Consider the following 22,618-nt stretch of genomic DNA (forward strand, 5'->3'; position numbering starts at 1 on the left):
CTGTTTGAAATATTCCATGATAAGAAGGTAAGAATAAAATTGGAAGCTTGGAAGAGATCATCTATACCTTTTCTTTCAGGTCCTAAATTCTATATTAACTGAAATAAACCCAAAGAAATGTAATCTATCTCTACCTAACACATTCCCAATTTTAAACATTAGGATCATTTTCTTAATGTTTCTTTTTTTTTTTTTTTAATTTTTTTTTTAAATTTTTATTTATTTATGATAGTCACAGAGAGAGAAAGAGAGGCAGAGACACAGGCAGAGAGAAGCAGGCTCCATGCACCGGGAGCCCGACGTGGGAATCGATCCAGGGTCTCCCGGATCCGGCCCTGGGCCAAAGGCAGGCGCCAAACCGCTGCGCCACCCAGGGATCCCATTTTCTTAATGTTTCTAATGAGCATCTGAAAAATAATAATAAAAAAATAGCCAGAAAAATGATTCTCTTAAAAAATAAGAGGAATACTTGAGACGTTCTTCTAATATTTGTAAGTCTTACACAACTATAGTCATTAAATCAGGCACTGGGGAAAACAGACACAGGCACATCAAAGGAATGAGCCTCTGCAGTGGGCAGAAGAGGGGAAATAAAAAAAGATTAATCTCCTGTCTAGATCATCTGTCTGGGTTAACTTTATCCTTTTGTGTCTTTGAACTATGTCACAATATTGTAAGTTGTAGAAAACTGATAATAGTGCAAGTGACTCTTGTTCACAGAAATGTAGATTACTTGTGCCTGGTTGGAATGCAATTAATTACTGCCTTGTGCACAGACCAGTGTTTGCATCTGTGGGTATGATCACTCCAGCATTCCTTCATTGCGTATAAACACACAGCTTTCTGAATTCTTGTTTTTTTTTTTAATATTTTATTTATTTATTCATGAGAGATAGAGAGAGAGAGAGGCAGAGACACAGACAGAGGCAGAAGCAGGCTCCATGCAGGGAGCCCCATGTGGGACTTGATCCTGGGTCTCCAGGGTCACACCCTGGCCTGAAGGCGGTGCTAAACCGCTGAGCCAATTCAGAGCTGCCCTCTGAATTCTTTGATAGCTCTTAGTATCTCACTGGTTCACTCAGTAAAATCTCAGAAACACAGAAAAGGAAATATACAGGAATGCAGTATATGACAAAAGCAGCACTGCAATTAGTGGAAAGGATGAGATCATTCACTAAATGGTATTGACACAACAATTAATAGCTAAAATTTAGTAAGTGCTAATATGTAACAATCAGCATAGTAAATGCTTACATCAAAATACCATTCATCTGACAAGCAGAGAAACAGGAGCAGAGAGGGTAAGTAACTTTTTCCAAGCTTACACGCTAGCAATACATGAAAATTAGGGTTCATGCCCAAGTTGTCCTTTACCAAAAATTATAGAATCCTGGATCACTGAAAGACATAAATAATTCATCTGAATCTCTACTTCACTCCTTGCTAAAAAATAAATTCAGTTAAAATGTAGACCAAGTACCAAAAGAACCACAATATACAAGAGCATATTTCCACAATCTAAGTAGAGATGGATGTACTAAATATGTAAAAAAACAAAAACAAGAAACAAACCTTCAGAAAGCTAAGGATAAAACTGATAAGCCTGACTACCTTAAGAACAAAAATAGGCTAAGCATACGATAAATAAATTCAAACAAAAAATTACTTATGCGGGGAAAACAGTTTTTGCATATAAGACAAAAATGTTAATTATCTGAAAATGCTCATTAATAAATGTGTTTTAAAAGGTCACCTAATAATGAAAAGCAAATTAACATGCTGGACACTGAAAACAGCTAAAGAGAAATGGTAATTAAATCAGATTAGTGAGAAGCTGTAAACCCACATACTCTCATGCTCTTTCAGTGTGGCATTTAGAAGTATTTCTAAACATTTTAAACAGACTGACACAGCAATTCAACTTCCAGGTATGTATGATTCCAGATTTACCTGTCCAAAACAGCAAAGATATCCACGCTACAGCATTATCTATAAAAGTTTTAGGAAAATCCTGGAAACAACTCAAGTGTACATCGACGGAGAACAAACGAGAAAACTCGTCTCCTCTGTCTAGTGGAATTCTACTCAACTGTGAGCAATAAGCAGGTAAATGCACATATGTGTTAAAATGGAAAGATGAAGGAGATACTTCAGAGTCTAGGTGAGAAAAGGAGTTGAAGAATTAAAAAAGGTAATACTGGAAAGGGAAGGGAGGGAGGGAGGGAGGGAGGGAGGGAGGGATGGGGAGGTGAGGGAATGAATGAAGAAACGAAGAAGCAAGAAAGAAAGAAAGAAAGAAAGAAAGAAAGAAAGGAAGGAAGGAAGGAAGGAAGGAAGGAAGGAAGGAAGAAAGGAAGAAAGGGAAAGAAAGAGAGAAAGAGAAAGAAAGAGAGAGAGAGAGAGAGAAAGGGAGGGAGGGAACAAAAAACAGGTGGGTGTATACATACAAAAAACTCAGAGAAGGAAAAAAAGTATATGCTGATATGTCTGTAGAAAACAAGACGGGTGGGTGGGAATGAGGACTTTTTTTAGAGCTTTTTGTTTCATGGACTTCAGTGTAGTTTTTTTTAATTTAATAAGCAAGTATTATTTGTACAACACAAATATTTAATCCCTTATCAATCTGTGGAATGAAAGATTACCCTTTCTTATTCCACAGATGTTTATTAAATACCTACTATATGAACAGATATTGCAATGTAATGTGGAGAATGCAAGGAATAAAACAGAATGAAAAATTCACCACCTGAAAATAACTCTCTTAGGGGGAATCCCTGGGTGGCTCAGCGGTTTGGCGCCTGCCTTTGGCCCAGGGCGCGATCCTGGAGTCCCGGGATCAAGTCCCGCATCGGGCTCCCGGCGTGGAGCCTGCTTCTCCCTGCTCCTGTGTCTCTGCCTCTCTCTCTCTCTCTATGTCTATCATAAATAAATAAATAAATAAATCTTAAAAAAAAAAAAAAGAAAAGAAAATAACTCTCTTAATAAATGAATACAAGAAAATAGAAAACTAAGAAAAATGTATATAATATCTAACTTCCAGAAGAAAGCCAGGCTCACTAAAAGCAACAAGGCCAAGGCTCAAAACGGAGCTGAATGGCACCCAAAGTCCTACAGGATGACAGCATGCTAGCACCAACAAAAATGGTCTCAGAAACAGGAAACAAGTACACAAAAAATACCAAAGTCGGAAACATGTATGTGAGCATGAGAATCTAAGACTTTCCATCAAGGAAGACATGAAAAAAACCTCAGGATTTAAAAGCCAAACAGTTACATAAACAGATGACCCAAAAATGACTGTTTTCACCCCGATTTTTTGGTCACAGCCCTATGAAGACCTTACTGGATATCTTGTCCTAAGAACGTCACAACTGGGTATATGCAGAGGTTCGCTGGTCTGCTGGCCATGGGGAGGAGGAGGAGGCAGGAGCCCAGAGCGCTGATCCACAGCCTTTGCTGATTTCCATAATAGAAAAACTCCCACCACGGCGGCTTTCAAGCTACCAAGAGTTGAACAGTCAGCTCACAGATTTCTGAATGTTTAACAGCTGACTCTCCCAAGTCAGTACAGCCAGCTCCAGTACACCACTGGGTCTGTGGTATGTATTTAAATACTGAGGTTAGAGGTCTTCTTCAAAACTACCGTGGCTTTTTAAAAAACATCTAACTTAAAGAAGAACACATGTACATCAAAATCGTCTATACTGTAAATGCAAGTGCCCTGAAAAAGTTTAAAACTGTGGTTTAACAAGTACTAAGTTTTACTTCCTTTTCTGTCTCCTAGAGAATTAATTTTTAAAAGTTTTTTGAAGCACAGCTCACTGCTCCTCCTGCTGGAAACAGAGGTAAATCCATCTCCAGCAAGGAAAGGCACCAGGAAGTCAAGACTTGCCCTCTACCACAGAAATGAGAACTGAAACACTAACTTTGTCAATGAGACCTAACGTGCTATGTAGGACATGGCATGGAAAATCCATAGCAAAGTAACCTTGAAAAAAGGTATATTTACAAAGAGGGAAATCGATTTTCATGGCAGGAGTCATAATTACAGCCTGCATTTACAAAGGGAGTTAACAGCTTTGTGGCATCACACATAGGATCCAGGACACGTTCATGGATTATGGAAGACCAGCCCTGCCCAGCTCTTCCCACGCCTCTGCCCAGGGGGTCGCTCTCCATCCATCACTCCCATCAGCAAAGACATGCAGTAGAGATTCTGTACATGGTTCTCTGACCCAGAACGCACCCTCATATCCTCCACAATCAATTCTACCCCTTCACCTCCAGCCCCAGGGGACATCTGATCTGCTTTGTTACCATCAGCAAATTTTACCTTCTGCAGAATTTCAGAGATGGAATCGTGAGATACATTTTCTACTCTCGCTGCTTTCCTGTGGTATGTTCGGGATGCATCTCTGCTATTGTATCACAAACCTATCCCTTTCTACTGCTGAGTAGTACTCCAGAGGAAGAACCCTTCTTAACACTAAGACATGGGTAAGGAAGATGCGATGGGTAAAAATAAACAGAATTTCTCAGGTGCTAAGGGTGTATCAATGCTTCTACTCTCTTAGTAACGACCTGAACGACCCAGGGTGGCCTCGAGAAAAATAAAACAAAACAATACTTAAAAAAGCTAGCCAGGATGGTGTATGACCGGGAATCTCCTATAACGTAAGAAACAAATGTTCCGAGAAGGCAATTTAGAAATGCATACCAAAACAATTGGATATACCCCAGGGCACCTGGGTGCCCTGACTAGCTAACTGACTGGCTCAGTCAGTTAAGGTCTGACTCTAGATTTCGGCTCAGGTCATGACCTCATGGTCCTGAGATCTAGCCCCATGTTGGCCTCCATGTTCAGGGAGGACTCTGCTTGAGTTTCTCTCTCCCTGTTTGCCCCTTCCCCTCTCAGGCATGCTTATGCTCTCTATCTAAAATAAATAAAAAACAAAACAAAAACAAAAACAAACCTAGATAGACCCAGCAATTTCACTCCTGGGTTAACACTAGGGAAAGGTATAAAGACGTTAGCTGCAAAGACATAATCTATAGTTCTAACTACAGAAAAGAGAAATAACCTGAGTATCCAACTAAACAGTTGCACAAATAAATTATGGCAAATTCTGCACTTCCAATGCTACACAGACTTTTTCTTTTTTAAAGCTTGTTTTTATTTATTTATTCATGAGAGACAGAGAGAGAGAGAGGCAGAGACACAGGCAGAGGGAAAAGCAGGCTCCATGCAGGGAGCCTGACGCGCAACTCGATCCCAGGTCTCCAGGATCACACCCTGGGCCGAAGGCGGCGCTAAACCGCTGAGCAACCTGGGCTGCCCTACACAGACTTTTCAAAAGATGTTGACAACATATTACTTATTCATTTGGCAAATACTAAGTGCCTACTGTGTGCACAGTACTATGAACATAACAGTCAAAACTTCTACCCTCATAAAACTTACATTCAGAAGTAAAGAGAAACTTACCAAAGCATGGCCTGATTTCATTTTTATACATATATGTTTACATGTGTATCCATGTATGCACGCATATATCCGATATTTTTTTTAAGATTTTATTTATTTTTTTATTAGAGAGACAGAGAGAGGCAAAAACACAGGCAGAGGGAGAAGCAGGCTCCCTGCAGGGAGCCCAATGCGGAACTTGATCCCGGGACCTGGCATCATGACCTGAGTTGAAGGCAGATGTTCAACCACTGAGCCACCCAGGTGCCCCTCAATGTTATCTGCCTAGAAAAATATGTTAACTAGAGTTTGTTTTCAAGTCCTTAACTCTGGGGGGTAGAAACAAGGGAACCGTTTTCCCTTATCGGTATTTTCTTATCTGTTCTACAACAAGGATACCATCCTCGCCACTGTAACAGAATACCACAGACTGGGTGGCTTAGAAACAATAGACACTGATTTCTCACAGTTGTGGAGGCTGGAAGTCCCATCAGAATGCTGGCATGGTTGGGTTTGATGAAGGCCCTCCTCCAGGCTGCAGATGGCTGACTGCTCCTTGTGTCCTCATGCAGTGGACAGACCCAGGGATCCTTGCAGGGTTTCCTTTGTAAGGGCAGTAATCCCATTCAGGGGGCTCCACCTCCAGGACCTACTTACCTCCCACAGACCCAGCCTCCTAGCGTCATCAGATTCTCAACATATGGATTTGGAGGTGAGGGGCACAAACATTCAGTCCACAGCAGTCCACAGGTGACTTATGCAACATTTTTTAAAGCTTTTACAAAAGAATTCTCATAGAGGACCTAGCTGCGTTAGAAAACCTCCCTGCTCTCTCCCACCCAAGAGCTGTCCTCTTACCTCATCATCAGTATGCTGCTCAGAGGTCAATTTTAGCACCATCTTGCACTGATCCACAAAAGTGCCTGCGATCAACTCAGCATGGCTCAAAAACACAGGTATGTCATCCTTGGTCAGGGGCTCATCCCCGACTAACTTCGCTATTATGAGGTCCAACAGTGTAACTCTGGTAAAACGTAAAAGAGTTTTACATGAATATGTAATACTGAAACTGTACAATGCTAAAAGTATTTATAGAGAACATTTTAAGAGAATATTTTTATTTTTAAATTTCTTGCTTTGTTTATAATGTCTAGCTAGGGAAGACATTTTTTGTGAATAAAATTAATCTTCATCAATTATCTATCTTTAAAATCTTGATTTCTTTGATGTGACTTGACTACAGAAACAAGTACCTCTTACATATCCATTACTGGGAGCCCTTGATTCAACATTTCACAAATGCTGTCACATTAGGTTTTATAACGCATCCACTTATAACAACAATAGTGAAGTTCGGTGAGCTAACATTTATTCATAGTTCACTACTGGGCTAACAAGTGTTTTGCACACATTATCTCTGAAAAGCAGCTACTGTCACTGGCCTGTGCTAAAGCATGGTGAAAATGACTCCGTAAGGCTGATTTGCTCGCCCAGGATCACACGCCTGGCTCGCCCAGCTGCCATGTTGGGATCCAAGCACAGGCTGCCATCTCTCACTCCTGGGCCATGGGCCTTGGCCACTCACTTCACTGTCCTTGTAAAGGCTCACTGTTTCATTATTTTAGTTTATAAAAACATAAATCTGACGACCAAACCCATGCCATTTTGCATCAACACTTAAATGATCCCCTAAGTATTTCTATTCAACAAACTCTTTCCTTCTCTGAGAAAAAAAATGAATCATATACAGGACAATCTATCCAGCATGAACCAAGCAAGATGTCTCCCAAAATCACATTGTGACTTGGGATTTTATGTCTCAACTCTCACTTCTAAACCAGAAAGGACACAGATGCTCAGCAAATGGGGAAAATACACTTAGAGTAGGCACAGAGCATTTCTTACGAAACAAAGAATTTGTTCAGTGCTGTAAGCATCAAGAAAGAAAGAAAACTATACCAAACTCCTTCTGTATTTTTGCCAAAAGATGGGAATGATCGTCAGTCTGGCAATATCATACACAGACCTTAATGGTTTTCAAGACTCCTAAAATTCTCAGATTTCTTACAGCAATTATTAATCCAAAATAAAACAAACAATCCCCTCAATTAAGCACAAAAGAACAAACAGTTGTTCTCAGGTGCAGAGGATGTATCAATGCCTCCACCCCCTTGTAAAGGAAAATTTTTTGGATATTTTTATTTTTCCTTATGCACATAGAAATTTTAAAAATGAACTGGGTCCTCTTAGTCCATAAAGCAGCCTTTCCGCTTTCCCCAGGCAAGACAACGTTCCAGGAACGCCAGGGAGGAGGCCACCTATTCAGTGTGATTCAAAAGGAACCCGAATGTCTGCTCTAAAAATACTCCTTTTAAATTGGGATAGTGTGGCAATGATTGCTAGGTAGGAGAAGTCATGAGCTCTGGTTTTAGGGCATTTAGTACCTTGTGGACTATTACTCAAAACAGGGCAAAGAGAAAAGAGGAAGAGATTGTGATGGACTTGCATGAAGTCTGAGACAGAAAGGGTAGGCCCAGTGTGGTACCCAAGCTTGTCCAGAAGGCCCTGGAGTCCCAGAGAACACTCTGAGGGACACCTGGAAGCTGGAGCTGATAGAAACGGTATGCACAGACCCGGCCTTCTTTACAAGCTCATCAGAGGCCATCCACCCCTCAGACTTCTCTCTGCTCAGGAGACACACCTCTCCGCTCTACTATGTAATTCTAACCACAGGACAGCTAAGCAGGTGAGTAGTAAGTGATTTTAAGGAAAAATAAAGAATGAATGTTCAAAACATAAAAATACAAAATCAAGTTTAAGTATTATCTGACAATAAATTACACTTCCTTAAATGATCCTACTTCTATTGTATTATCTATCAATAAAAACTTTTAGTGGCTCCCATTAGTGAGTGGGTCCAAAAATCTGGGGCTGTCCCAACCAGAATTCCCCATCAAACTCTCTAACTCCATCTCCTTCTAACTACCTTCAAAAACTATCCTTCTCATCAAATACAGGAATCACATGTGGGACACACAATTGAAATAGGAAATTTTTTTCAAAATCATTTATTTTAATGGTACACTACATTTGTCACCTCCAATTCTAAGCCAGAAACCATATGTCTGTTGAAATGTAATGCATAATCCAGGAAAATGGGACATGATGTGGAATATTTTACGTCTTCCAATTGTGGGGGAAACACACTAAATCCTTCCTTGAAAATGTTAACAGAATACAAGTGCTACTCACTCACTGCTTTATTTATTTACTCAGAAGTGAATGATGGAAAAGCAAAAACCTAGTTATAGAGGTCAAGGACTAGCTGTCTACAGTCACATCAGTATGAAAAGTCTTGCATCCTTAAATCCCAGAATCCTTACTCGGGGTGGCCTCAGGCTCACCAGACACACCCCTGAACTCAGACTCAAGCTTCTGTGACTCTCTCTCAACCACCAGTTGTCATTAGCAATCTTTCTGATTCATTTCTGATTAGTCAGTTACACAGTCTGTCCTCAAAATGAGGATTCTTGTTTCATTAAAAAAAAAAAAGCTACATATATATATTGCTGTGTGTGTATATATATATATTTCATAAAATAGCAATACATATTTATATATATATACACACACGTGAAAGACTTTGAGGAAAAAATTCTATAGCAAAATTTATATTTGAAAGTTATACTTAAATGAATGTAGGCTACAATTTCAATTATAATTTAGCCACACCTGCACCATCCTGAAATGGGTTAAGTTTGTTACAGGAGGACTGGAGGGGCAAAGAAGACAGGGGACGCGCGTGAGTGGGCAAGTTTTGTAAGCAAGGCATGAAATATTATTCTCTAACTCTAGAGATAAAATGTAATTCAAATTAAGGACTGACGGCTCCAACAAACCAGGAGTTTACATTTGAACTCTTCCACATACACAATTTGTTGAATGGTGTGCCCACAAAGGCCAAAATTATCATTAACCTGGACAAGCTTAACCAAGACACAGGCTCAAAGCCGTGGCTGAATTCATCTCACTAGTCCTTTAATAAATTAGAGATGAATTCTTGTGTTGTGGGGAGGATCACTGACTTTGGCATCAGACAGACAGAGTTCAAATACAACCCCAGCTACCTCTGTAACCCAGGCAGACACCTAACCTACAGAACCTCTGACCCCAGCGTGGCAGACAGCAGGAGCACCACGGGAAGATGAAATGGAAGTGGCTGGAAGATGATACCTGGGGGAAAAGCCAAGGTAAGCCATGCAGAGCAGCAGGAGTAAGAGCAGTGGTGGTAATGGGGGCAGGAGTGGGGTGGCGGGTGGCAGTAACCAGTAGCAGAAGCAGAAGCAGCAACTCATTTACCGAATGAGAATCACACGCTGGGCACGGTGCGCTTCATCATCTCTTTCAATCAGTTACGGCAGTTTCCCGGGGTGGCTACTGTAGTTATCCTTACTCTACACATGAAGCAGAGTTCCACAGGTACAGGTAACGTACCCAAAGCAGTGAGCGACACAACTACCTCTGCTGTTCATTACTCTGCTATACAGATTATACGCCTGAAAACTATCCAGGTGTTTCCCAAGAGCAGCTAGTTTCATCTACTAATACCACAATTCAATGGAAAGGAAGACCAGAAAATTGTAGAGATGCAGACTCTCATTTCTGCTGCACCAACCATGTGGACTGATTTTGATTCATTTCCAAAACTTCTCACCAAGTAGTATGGAGTCAATGAACGGTGATACTTCCCAGCACTTTCCCTCCAGAGCCACCCATACTGTCACCATGATGCTCCAGGGGCTGCCAACAGACACTTAATGAACACACGCCCTGCTTCACTGACTGACCCTCAAGCGTTTTTAAATCTGGCAGCCTCTAATCCAAGTGGACATTCTAAGTCAGCAGTTGGGGCCACAGCCCGGGCATTCCAAATGGAAGCACTGCAGTGTCTCCACAGGGTTCTCTACTGAAGTTCCTCATCTGAACCACAAAACACAGAATATGTTTTCAGTTCTCACAAACAAGGCACACAGCACCATTCCAGATGCATAGGAAAGAAGTTAATTCATTGCATGTCCCTGCTGAGAAAAACTCTAATCTTTCTGATCCCATTAATCTGTGAAGAACATACAACTTTGAACACAGAATTACCCATTATTTCCTGAAAAGGAGTCAACAGGGAACCCAAGAGTGCTGCTGGACTGGAGACTGAGTGCTCTTGTTGAGCACCCCCCCGCCCCCCCCCCCACACACACACACCAGCACAGACACCATCAGCAGTGAGCCCGCAGGCCCTCCAGTCACCACACAAAGCTCAAACAAGCTCTGATCAGGGCCTAAAAGCATGAGTATTCACTGACCCTTGAACACCACAGAGGCTGGGGCACTCATCCCCACCACGCAGTCAAAACTCCATGTTATCCTTTCTGAGTCCCTGAAAACTTAACTACTAATAGCCTACCTGTTGACCAAAAGTCTTACCATTAATATAAATTGATTAACATGTATTTTGGATGTCATATGTATTATATAGTGTGCTCTTACAATAAAGTAAGCTAAAGAGAAGAGAATGTTAAGAAAATCATAAGAACAGAGGTCCCAGATGGCTTAATCAGTTAAACGTCTAACTCTTGGTTTCAGCTCAGGTCATGATCCTGGGAATAGGAGATCTAGTCCCATATCAGGCTCTGTGCTCAGCACAAAGTCTGCTTGAGGTTCCCTCTTTCCCTCTGCCCCTACCCCTGCTCCCACGTGCATGCGTTAGTATATGCATGCATGCATAGCCTCTCTCTAAAATACATAAAATCTTTGAAAAAAAAAAAGAAAATTATAAGGAAGAGGAAATACATTTACAGGACTATACTTATTTTAAAAATCAGCATATAAGTGTACCTGCACAGTTCACACCTGTGTTGCTCAAGGGTCAGGTGCACATTCACCAGAGGGCAAGGTGGTGGCCGGGGCGCTCCAGGCAGAGAAAAGGACACATGCAAAACCATGAGATTACAGGGAAAGGAAGAAATGTAAGAAGTTCCGTGTCACCATAATGTGGTGACAGGGAGAAGAGGGAAGGGGTTGGAGATGAAGCTACATTATAAAAGGCCTTACCCACCACACCCCAGGATTTCACCGCGTCCTGTAACAGGCCACTAAAATGGCAGGGTGCAATCCGTGCTGGCAATAGAGCAGCTAACAGAAAAGGGAAACACAGATATCTGAATGAGACTTTGGCTACTGCCCATTCATGTTCGTGGCAGCCTGACTCACAAGAGCTGAAAGGGGGAAGCAACTCAAGTGTCTCTCAACAGGTAAGCGGATAAACTAAATGTGGCCCATGCACACAATTGAATAGGATTCAGCCTTAAAAAGTAAGGATGTTCTGACACATGCTACGACGTGGATGAACCTTGAGGACACTATGTTCAGGGAAGCAAGCCAGTCACAAAAGGACAAAGACTGCACAATCCCACTTCCATGAGGTGCTCAGAGCCACTGAAATCATAGAGGGGGCAGTGGCTGCCGAGGCAGGGGGTAGGGGATCAGGGAGCTGCTTAAGTGAGGACAGTTTCAGTTTCTTTTTTTTTTTTTAATTTTTATTTATTTATGATAGTCACACAGAGAGAGAAAGAGAGAGAGAGAGAGAGGCAGAGACATGGGCAGAGGGAGAAGCAGGCTCCATGCACTGGGAGCCCGACGTGGGACTCGATCCCAGGTCTCCAGGATCGCGGCCTGGGCCAAAGGCAGGTGCTAAACTGCTGCGCCACCCAGGGATCCCGACAGTTTCAGTTTTGATGAAGTTCTGCAGGCTGGCCGCACAACAGTGTCAGTGTACACTTCAACATGCACACTTCAACATGATGAAAATGGTGCATTTTGTGTGTTACAGATACATTATCCACGACGCTGAAAGATGGGCACAGCCAAAGTCTAGTCAAGGATGATGTGAGGGTAAAAGCAAAGCTGTGAAGAGGGTGAGCTCAGGGGACTCAAGCTGGTGCCCACAGCAAGGTCGTGGACCTGGGGGGTGACAAGCAGAAAGGGACTTGAGGACTCTGAGCTTCCCCCCTCAGCAGATGCCATTACAGGAGTCAGCATACTAACTGGTAAGAAAATTTATTCATTTCCTGTGTGTTTTCATCTAAACAACTTTTACTGGCCCCTGTGACGTGCCAAACACTGTCTGGGAAACGTGGCCACCCCAGAAGAAAAAGAGAAGTCCGTGCCCTCATGAGGTCGCCAGCTCCATGGCACACACATCTGCATGCTGATGTGTGACATACTACGGGGTACAGCAAATGATGCAAGGAAATGAAAGCACTTCTCCTGTGGAAGGAAAAGAAGACCGGCAGTGGCACATGAGCAGCTGCTCCATGAAGGGGGGCAGTGGCTACAACTTTTTACTAAATAAAAAGGGAAACTGTTTAGTCTGGCAGCCTCATTTGGTTACATAATGGAGTTTAAAAACTGATCCTTCAACAGGAATATGGAAATTATAAAACTGAATATTAAAAATACAATTCAACCATGTATCATTCTCCTTGCGTTCAGGTATTCCTTACTGCAAAGTAATTTCCTAATTGACAACACCCTCCTTCGTGTCACTCATTTTAGGTAAAAAAAAAAACTACAAATACTTCTTTTTCTGCAACTGAAGTATGCATGGGGTGGGAGGGGCACTGGATTCATAAACATGGCCTTTAAACTGACTTTAAAAGCAGGAACCTTCCTTTTCGTTAAAGATATTAAAGAAGAAATACCACTTAACGAGACTACAAAGGAGTGTAAAAGCTTAATTGTTGGAAGCCAAATACATAGGAATTTCAAAACCACAGCAATTATAAAAATTGTGACTACAATCAAAAGATTAACATTTTTTAAAGTTTTTGATCATTAGATCTGTGATTTCTAAGTAAGTTTTATTTTTCCTGAGGCAACATTTCCAATAAGGCTAGAACACATGTGCTATTGGAGTCATCCAGAGTACGGTGAATCATCTCCTTCCATCCTCTAATTTTACAGGCCGAGAAACTGAATCCGAACAAGGTAAAAAGCCTGGCTATGGTCACATAAAGAATTACCACCATGAGGAGGCAGGGAGCCACGGTCTCCGTGCTCCAAGGGCACTGCTTTTCCCACTATAGTAGCAGGGAGATCATGGACCAGTCCATTCTTTGTATGAAATACCTATGGGAAATCTAGAAACGTGAGTGGATTATGTCCCAAATCATTACACCAGTGATGTGAACACAGGAGCACATTTCAAATACACAAATATAACACACAGTAATCAAAGAACAAGTATAACATTTTGTTCTTAACGTTTCTGAGTTTGCCTTTACTGAATAATGGCGCCAACCTGGATCGTGCAGCCCCACGTAAATCATCGCCTGTTGTGGCTAAGCTGTAATGTTAACCAACCAATTTAAAACCATTACTGACACAGAAACATGTATTTAGAGATTCTGTGCCAACTAAGAAACCACATAGTTTTTCAGTCATGTGTACAGGATACTCTGTATGGAATGCTAAATACTCAAAACCACACTGGTTTTTGGGGTTACCTTTCTTGATTGCTCATTTTGGCATACATGGCTTTCACCAATTCCGGGCTTTTCAGAAAATGGTCTGTAATAATCAAGAACCTAAGAAAAAAGGAGGAGAAAGTGTGGTTACTAGAAACACAGTAAAATGGACATGGCCTTATCTACTTTATGGGCATTTTACACATAAAAGTACTTCTTTTTATCGAACTTTTGATATGTTGTAATCTTAAAATGTTTTAAGAGGTTCACATACCACTTTTCCATTAGCGGCTAAAAGAAAATAGAAACCCTCAAAATAGGTTTCTCCAATTTTACTTTGGAAAAATTTATTGAAATGATTCAAACTTGTCAACTGGAGGGAAGGGCTTACTATAGGTCTAAGTTCCATTTTAACTATAAAATGAAATTTAGCTACAAGTTCAGGTATAAACAGAAACCATATTACACAGTTTACTCAGAAGGTTAAGTGCTAAAATTAACTGGAGAAATGGACATGTCCCACGTTTTATTTAAACACATGCCAACAAACTGGTAATGCACACTGGCTTGATTGCCTTGTCTGTAAGAGCTCTCGAGTTACCAAGAAAACATCCTCATTGTCAAGCAATGCACTCATCTCAACTCAGAGATCAACTTATGGAAACCCTGAGGCAAAGATTATAAGCCTACTTCTTCAAAGTACCACTGTGACAACTAAAAAGATTGAATAGTATTATTAATTAATTCTGAATCATATTGGCCAGAGGGCATCTGCAATCTTAAGAACTAAAGAATATACTGTTTATAACCAAGGTTATAGCAGTAAGACTGTAAAGCATTAAATGTATTTATGGACACAGTTTATTTAACCACTTAACAAAAAATATAATGAAAGTATGTATTTCAGTATGATAACCAAATGAAGCATATTAACTACCACAACACATTGTCACTCATATAAAAACAAAATCTAAATGTGTCCTATTTCTTTCACAACCCTCAAAATAACTGATTAGCACTTTGATATAAAATATTTCTAGGGGGGATCTCTGGGTGGCTCAGTGATTTAGCACCTGCCTTCGGCCTGGGGTATAATCCTGGGGTCCTGGGATCTGGTCCCGCATCAGGCTCCCTGCATGGAGCCTGCTTCTCCCTCTGCCTGTGTCTCTGCCTCTCTCTGGGTCTCACATGAATAAATAAAAATCTTTTTTAAAAATTTAATAAAATATTTCTAGTGGGGCCCTTGGGTGGCTCAGTCAGTGAAGCGTCTGCCTTTTAGGACAGGTCATAATCTTGGGGTCCTGGGATCGAGTCCCACATAGGGTTCCCTGCTCACTAGGGAGTCTGCTTCTCCCTCTGCCTCTACCCCTCCCCGAGGCGCTAGAGCTCTCTCTCTCTCAAATAGATAAAATTTTTAAAATAAAAATAAAATATTTCTAGTAATAATGGATATAATCAAAATTCTCCATTTTCATACCAGTTTAGGAAGGTCATCAAACTGCAACAACAGAAATTCATGCATTTTAAGCCAGGTACACAAAAGTGATCCTAAAGCTCATTCATGATTCAGCTTTCTGGAGCTCAAAACATTTTCCCAGACACACATCCATTCAAAAATGCAATGTTCCAGGACACCTTGGTGGCTCAGTCGGTTGAACATCGGACTCTTGATTTCAACACAGGTCATGATCTCAGGGTTGTAGGATCGAGCCCTGTAACAGACTCCACATGGGCATGGAGCCTGCTTAAGATTCTCTCTCTCTCTCTCTCCTTCTCCTGCCTGCCCCCAGCACTCACTCACTTTCTCCCATAACACAAATAAATAATAATAAATAAAAAGGATTTTAAAAAGTACAATATTCCAAAACTGTGCTGGGACCTAGGTCACTATCTATATTCCAAAATGCTAACAGTGGAGAAAGGCCTGCACACAAATAAAGAATTAGACAAAAATGTCTTAGGGGCAATACACATACTTTGTGAATCAGAGAAATAACAAAGCTGATCTAACCAGAGGGCCATGGCAGGAGGCTCAGGAAGCTGGAGAAGGGTTTTGTGAGTCCCTCACTGAAGGGGGAGGGGACAGCATTCAAATTACAGGTGACAGGGGCACCTGGGTGGCTAGGTCGGTGAAGCATCCGCCTTGGGCTCCGGGTACAATCCCAGGGTCTTAGGACTGAGTCCTGCATCGGGCTCCTTGTTTCACAAGGCGTCTGCTTCTCTCTCTCCCTCTGCCCCTCCCCCTACTCATACTCTGTGTCTCTCAAAAATAAAATACTAAAAAAAAAAAAAAAACCTTCAAATTACAGGTGATAAGGATTTGGAAAACAGGACAGCCATGAACTCAGGGAGCTATACCAGGAAAATATGATGAGGTTTAGAGAGATTCAGGATGGAAAGCTTCCATCTTGCAATGATACTGGGCCCCCACGGTGGGCTCTTGTGTCCCTGAGCCAAGGCTCCATGATGACCACACCCTCCTCCATGACACCAGTCAGTGTCCTCTCTTTCTGATCAATTTTGCTGATGTTAAAGAGCCCATCTTGCCTTGGTTAATTTTTTCTATCGATTTGTTTCCTGGGTCACTGTTCGCAGCCCTGATTCCGTATCATTTCCTTCTTCCTGCCGACTCAGGTGGTTCTGTGCTCTTGTCAGTCTTTACTAAGTAGAACTTTCACAAAGGTCACTGCTTTCAGACCTTTCTTCTTTTCTTCTAGAAACTTTTAAAGCTATAAATTTCCCTCCAAGCATTGCTTTATCCTACAAATTCTGTATCTTCATTATCCTTCAGTTCAAAAGGCTAATTTGCCCTGTGATTTCTTCTTTGACAAACTAATTATTTAAATGAGCTAATTTCTAAAAACTTGGAATGTTTTCTTGGTATCATCTGATTATGGTTTTCTAATGTACAGTGCGGTCAGAGACCACATACTCTATATTTTTGATCCTTTTCATATATTTACTGAGACTTTTTTATAGCACAGACTGCGGTCGCTCTTGGTGAACATTACACATGCAGCTGGAAAGTGGATTTTACAAGTGTTGAGATAACACTCTACGACATCACTCCATGAAGATGTTCTGAGATCTCAAAACGGAAATGATACAATACTGGATGAAAGCCTTAGTAGACCAAAGACCTTTATAGCTATTACCAGAAATCTACAGCACATAAGGAAGACTGACAACTTCAGTTACTAAAACATCAAAAATTTATATCTATAAAAAAAGCCACATGAAAAGGCAAAAGACAAAGAAGTAAGAGAAAATATTTGCATTTTATTTTACACAAAGGACCACTGGCCCCAATTTAGAAAATAAGCCTACCTATAAAGAAGGATAAGACTGACATCCAAATGGAAAAATGGGTAAAGAAAATGAAACATACATATAAGAAAAACAGGCTCTTCAACATATAAAATGATCCTCAACCCCTTAACAAGAAAAATAGAAAATAAAAGTCTATAATGATACCATTTTAAATGGTGGCAGGACTGGCAACTCCAACACTCGGATGGTACTCCGTTAGCAGTGATGGAGGAAACCAGGTCCTTGTAAATCACCAAGAGGAGTATATAATAGTCCAACAGCTATGAAGGACTACTTGGCAGTGTTTGCTAAACCATAAAAAAGCATGTTCCCTTTGACCTAGCGATTGACCTTACGAGTTATTGGACAGTAATACCTGTTCATGTGCAGTATGACACATATGAACAAGGCTGTTTTATTGGACAGTAATACCTGCTCATGTGCAGTATGACACATATGAACAAGGCTGTTCCCTGCCCCATTCCATAGTTATGGAACACTGGGAACCTAAATTTCACCAAGAAGGGATTGTTTAAATAAATCGCAATATATTCATATAGTGAAACATAAAAGATAAAGTTCTTTATATATTTATATGGAAAAGATCCTGAAAATATTTGGTTAAAAAAGCAAGAGGCTCAGGAATGCCTGGGTGGCTCAGTTAGTTAAGCACCTGACTCTTGTATTTAGGCTCAGGTCATAATCTTGGGGTCCTGGGATTGAGCCCCATATTGGACTCTACACTCAGCATTGAGTCTGCTTGAGATTCATTCTCTCTCTCTCTCTCTCTCTCTCTCCTACCCCTTTCCCTGCTCACACAATCTCTATAAATAATATTTTATAATATATATATATTATATTATATATATATATTATATATATATACAAATTTAAAAAACCAGAAGGCTCAACAGAGTGTTGACAAGAGCAAGCAGGTCACCTGTCTAGGGGCTAGGGCTGGAGGAACTAAGGGGGTGGCTGGAAGGGAAACTACACTTTCTGATACTTGAACTATATGAAAGTACTATCAAGGAATTAAACATGTATTTAAGTATATGCTAGAAAATTCATCTCAAATTTATTTCTGCCTCACAGACACCGTGCTAAGGAGTGAAAGCATGGCCATCTCTTAGTGGGACTTCATCTGGTGTCCTTGGCAGCTTGACTTCCCAGGAAGAAAGGCAGAGACAGTGGAGAACTCAGGTATGCTCTATCTTACCAGAAGTTATTTCTGTTTCTCTAAAACAGCTTAATAATAAATCTGAGTCTCTTCTCAGATAAAGAAAAACACAAAGAGAAGATGAAGTCACTTCATGTCCCTGTCACTGCAATGCAGTAACACAGTAATTCAAGTCACCTAAAGTCTGATCCCTAAAATGCAGTCCTTAACCACTTCCTGCAGAGACCATGCACACAGATGAGGTCACAGACTACACACGCTGCCAGGACACCCCTCCCCCACAACCGGGTCAATGCCATGCCTGCTCCTGATACAAGCCACCCTTAACCCAGAGTTTCAGCCTCCCTTTCTCTGAAGGGTCCCCCCCACCCCAACCCCACAGCCCCACACCACGCAAACTCCCAGCTACAGGATTTCACAGCACCCTATGCCCCATCTTCTGGAACTTCCATGCTGGCTGCACTCCACGATGTCTCCGGTTAGATGCAGAGTGGGCATCTTAAATTCAACACGGCCGGAACAGAACTCTTGATCTCCCCACTGCCACTCAACCACCCACCAGCCAACAAGCCCAGAACCCAGCCTGTGCCCCTGCCTTTCCTCTCCCAATCTCACCCCACACACCCCATCCTGCATGAAGCCTCACTGGCTCTCCCAGCAGAGAACAATCATTCTGCATGTGTCTCTTCACCTCCATCGCTGCCCCAGCATCCAAGCTGCCCATGCCTCTTACCTGGACTACAGCTGCCTCCATTCGGCCCTCTCCCTCCCCTACAGCTCGGTCTCCACCTAGTGGCCAGAGGGATCTTTTAAAATGAAAACCAGAGGGCGCCTGGGGGGCTCAGTCAGTTAGGCCTCTTGGTTTTGGCTCAGGTCATGATCTCGGGGTCATGGGATGGAGTCCCATGTCAGGCTCTGCACTCGGCAGGGAGTCTGCTTGAGTTTCTCTCTCTCCCTCTCCCTCCGCCATTCCCACACTCATGCACACACAGGCATGCATTCTCTCTCTCTCTCTCTCTCACTCAAAAAAAAAAAAAAAAAAGAATAAATCCAAATAGATAAATGCAAGCAAACCATGTCTGTACACACACTGCTCAGAACTCTCCAATTACCTCCATGGCACCCATGGCACAGAGAAGAAGACCAACCACCTCTTCCTGGTTTACAAAGCCCAATGTAACTGGCCTCTAGTACCACCCCCACCCCCCCCACCCCCCGACCAGACTGCATGTCCCATCCATTATGCTGAAACCACCCTGGTCCCCCTGTCCTGCAACAGAGGCCTCTGCTGGGGGTTCTTTGCACTCTGGGTGTTCGCTGCTCCATGTTCTTCCCAACCTGTCTCTGCCTTTACCCACAGGCTGGCGAGTGTCTTCTCAGCTCAAAGGCCACAACCTCAGCAAAGGTCTCCTTGATCTTCCAATTCCAAAGTAGCACCCAGCCCCTCTAGGCCCCCTTACTCCACTGGAGTACTCCATCAAGACCAAATGATCTTCTTGGTTTTCTTCACAGGGTCTATCCCCCCTCCAATCATATTTAAATTACTACTAATAAAATAGCAAATACTATATCCCATTTACTGTGAGCCAAGCATTGCTCTAAGGAATAACTCCGTATACAAAACACAGTGTGTATTTTTCTTCGAAGCATTCATCTGGCATGTTACATGTTTATTTGCAAGGGCTGTTCATTATCTGTCTCTCCCTAAAACATAATGTCTTAATTTTGAATCTCCCGTGCTGTGAACAGTATTTGGCACATTTCAAATGTGCCACTCAATCAATGACCAGTGACTTAATTAAATAGATAATGTTTAAAGTGAGCATCGGTAAGTTTTTTGAGTTTCCAACAAGCCTGCACAGAGTAGGAGGGGTGTTAAACTCCCAAGTTCTCCAAGAGAAAAGCATATCAGATCCTCAGGAAAAGGGCAATTATTCCTTGCATGGAGCCCAAAGTCCCTCATCCTGTGCCACGGGGGCCCCCTTGCCACAGCATCCTTGTGGCAGATTTGAAATAAGTCAGAGCAAAGCTGCTTCAGTACTGCTCCCATAAGCCAGGCCCCACCCAAACCAGCGAGACACACATGGGAACTCAGTTCAGCAGGTCAACCTAAGAAAAACTTTGATGGGTTCCTACAGAGGCACAGATGGACTGTTCATTTCTCAGATTTTCTTTGAGTTCTTGGGTTACTCAGGTAAGTACTGGGTGGCAATGACATCAAGCACATACTCACTGGGCTACCAGTCAAATATAAAACTATATGCTTTAAAAGTCACCAAAGCTGAATACTGGCTCACTGGCTTTAACCAAAAACTATTAAAACAGAAAGCCATCAGAGTCAAGGGCAAGAATGACATCTTCCCATGATGCTAAATACAAGAGGGTGGAAGAAGTACCACCATTGTATGGCTCAGAGCGACAGCAAGATAGACAGTGTTGTTAGCCAACACTCCTCATGCCAAACCAACAACTCCAGTGAGTTTCCAAAATGCCTTTAAACACATGAACATGAAGGTCAAAAGCCTGAAAACATCTAATCTAAAACCACTCCCTTCAATGGAGAAAAAAGAACATATGGCAAGAGGCCCACAAAGGTTGAGTGTCCTGGGAAGGCCGGTCAGCTATCCAAAAGTCAAGATGAATCCTCCATCTCTGACTTCAATGGTTTCCCTGAAAAATGTTCCCCTTTATAGACTGTTCCCTGAAAATGCTGCCCTTTGCTCAAGTAGTCCTTCTGGAAAAAAAATTTCAGGAGAACTCAGGGTCTGGTTCTTCTTGTGACTTTAGTTCAAAATGGTCAAGGATAAAATAAATTCCTCCATGTTTTTTTCTTGTTAAAGATTTTATCAAAAAAAAAAAAAAAAAAAAGATTTTATCTTTAGGTAACCTCCACACCCAACATGAGGCTCAAACCTACAACCCCGAGATCAAGTTGCACACTCCACCAACTGAGCCAGCCAGGTGCCCTTTCCATTCTTTTCTTCACTCAATAAGAGGAAATTCCACTAGTGAATGAAGACAGGGGCACTTTTACTGTAACTGTTTGGAAGACAAGAGTAACTGTCACATTCAATTTAAGCAAGAGGCAGAAGAAAGCATTCTGTATGAACATCCATACAAACAACTGGAATTTTTTGCTACATCACCTTATGGCATAACAATTAGTGTAGAATATGGCAAATACACACACAAAGCAATGAGTATGAGATGCCAGCAGGAGGGAGAGATTTTTTTTTGCAACTGGAAAGTGGTAAGTGCATGACTGTCAATTATGGGTAAGGTTGTGTTAGTTGCTGAAATTGCCTTTTTAAAAATAATATATTCTCTATCCCAGCATACTGCATAAAGTTACAAGTAAAATTCTCAACTTTCACTCAGAATTCACTGCATTTACTTTCTCACCAAACATCTGCTCAAGGGAAACCAAAGACGAAGATGAGACCCAATCACATTCAATGTTTTCTAAGTTACAGACTTTAAATTTGTGATTAAATTCTTTTGCAGAACAACTATGTCTGTAAATTCAGAAATTCTGTGGCAGTACTGTGTGAGGGAGGTGGGGTCCCACTAATCTGAAACCTAAAATGCCACAAGGACATCCAGAGACCGTAAGATTCAAATAACACTCCAAACTTTATGGAAAATAGAACAAATGGTCTTGGGGGAGTGTCACAAATATATTCTAGCAAAGGCAGAAAGTGGAGTAGAAGGGGCAACAGAGAAACAGATTTATTTTACAAAAAGAAAACCTAGAAATGTGATACTTTTGCTAAGTCCTGAATTTCTCTCACACGCACACTCACGCACACACACATGTTGAATTCTGTCCCTCTGTGTGCACAAGGGTCACAGGCTTGCTTCAGCTACTACTTTCTGTTTCTGGTGCCAAAACTGACTCATGCAGGCCGTCAGAGGCAAAACTCCTGAGTCTAATCTTAAAATTCATCATTTAAATGTGATTACAGAAAAGCTAACATTCACAAATCAAGCTGTTGATGCCAAAGCACTGACCACATTTTTACATCATTTTCCATACTGGCTAAAACCCAAAATGCATGAAGGTCTTTCTTTCCATCTCCTCCTTTCTCTCAAACTTCCTCATTTATCACTGGTATTAAAGCATGTGAACAGTTACAGACAGAT

The 22,618-nt window shown here is 41.6% G+C and overlaps 1 protein-coding gene across 3 annotated transcripts in view; it reads right to left on the reverse strand.

Annotated features, from left to right (window-relative positions):
* Positions 1-22,618, reverse strand: part of ATXN10 (ataxin 10) — a 163,542-nt gene that overhangs the window by 93,120 nt on the left and 47,804 nt on the right. For all 3 annotated transcript variants that reach the window (XM_038550220.1, XM_038550221.1, XM_038550222.1), the window contains exons 6-7: positions 14,026-14,106; positions 6,323-6,488 (exon numbers count right to left, since the gene is read on the reverse strand). In XM_038550220.1, coding sequence (XP_038406148.1) covers positions 6,323-6,488; positions 14,026-14,106 — 247 coding nt within the window. The remainder of the gene's footprint in view (positions 1-6,322; positions 6,489-14,025; positions 14,107-22,618) is intronic.

This window comes from Canis lupus, chromosome 10 (assembly GCF_011100685.1).
Source record: "Canis lupus familiaris isolate Mischka breed German Shepherd chromosome 10, alternate assembly UU_Cfam_GSD_1.0, whole genome shotgun sequence".
NCBI lineage: Eukaryota > Metazoa > Chordata > Mammalia > Carnivora > Canidae > Canis > Canis lupus.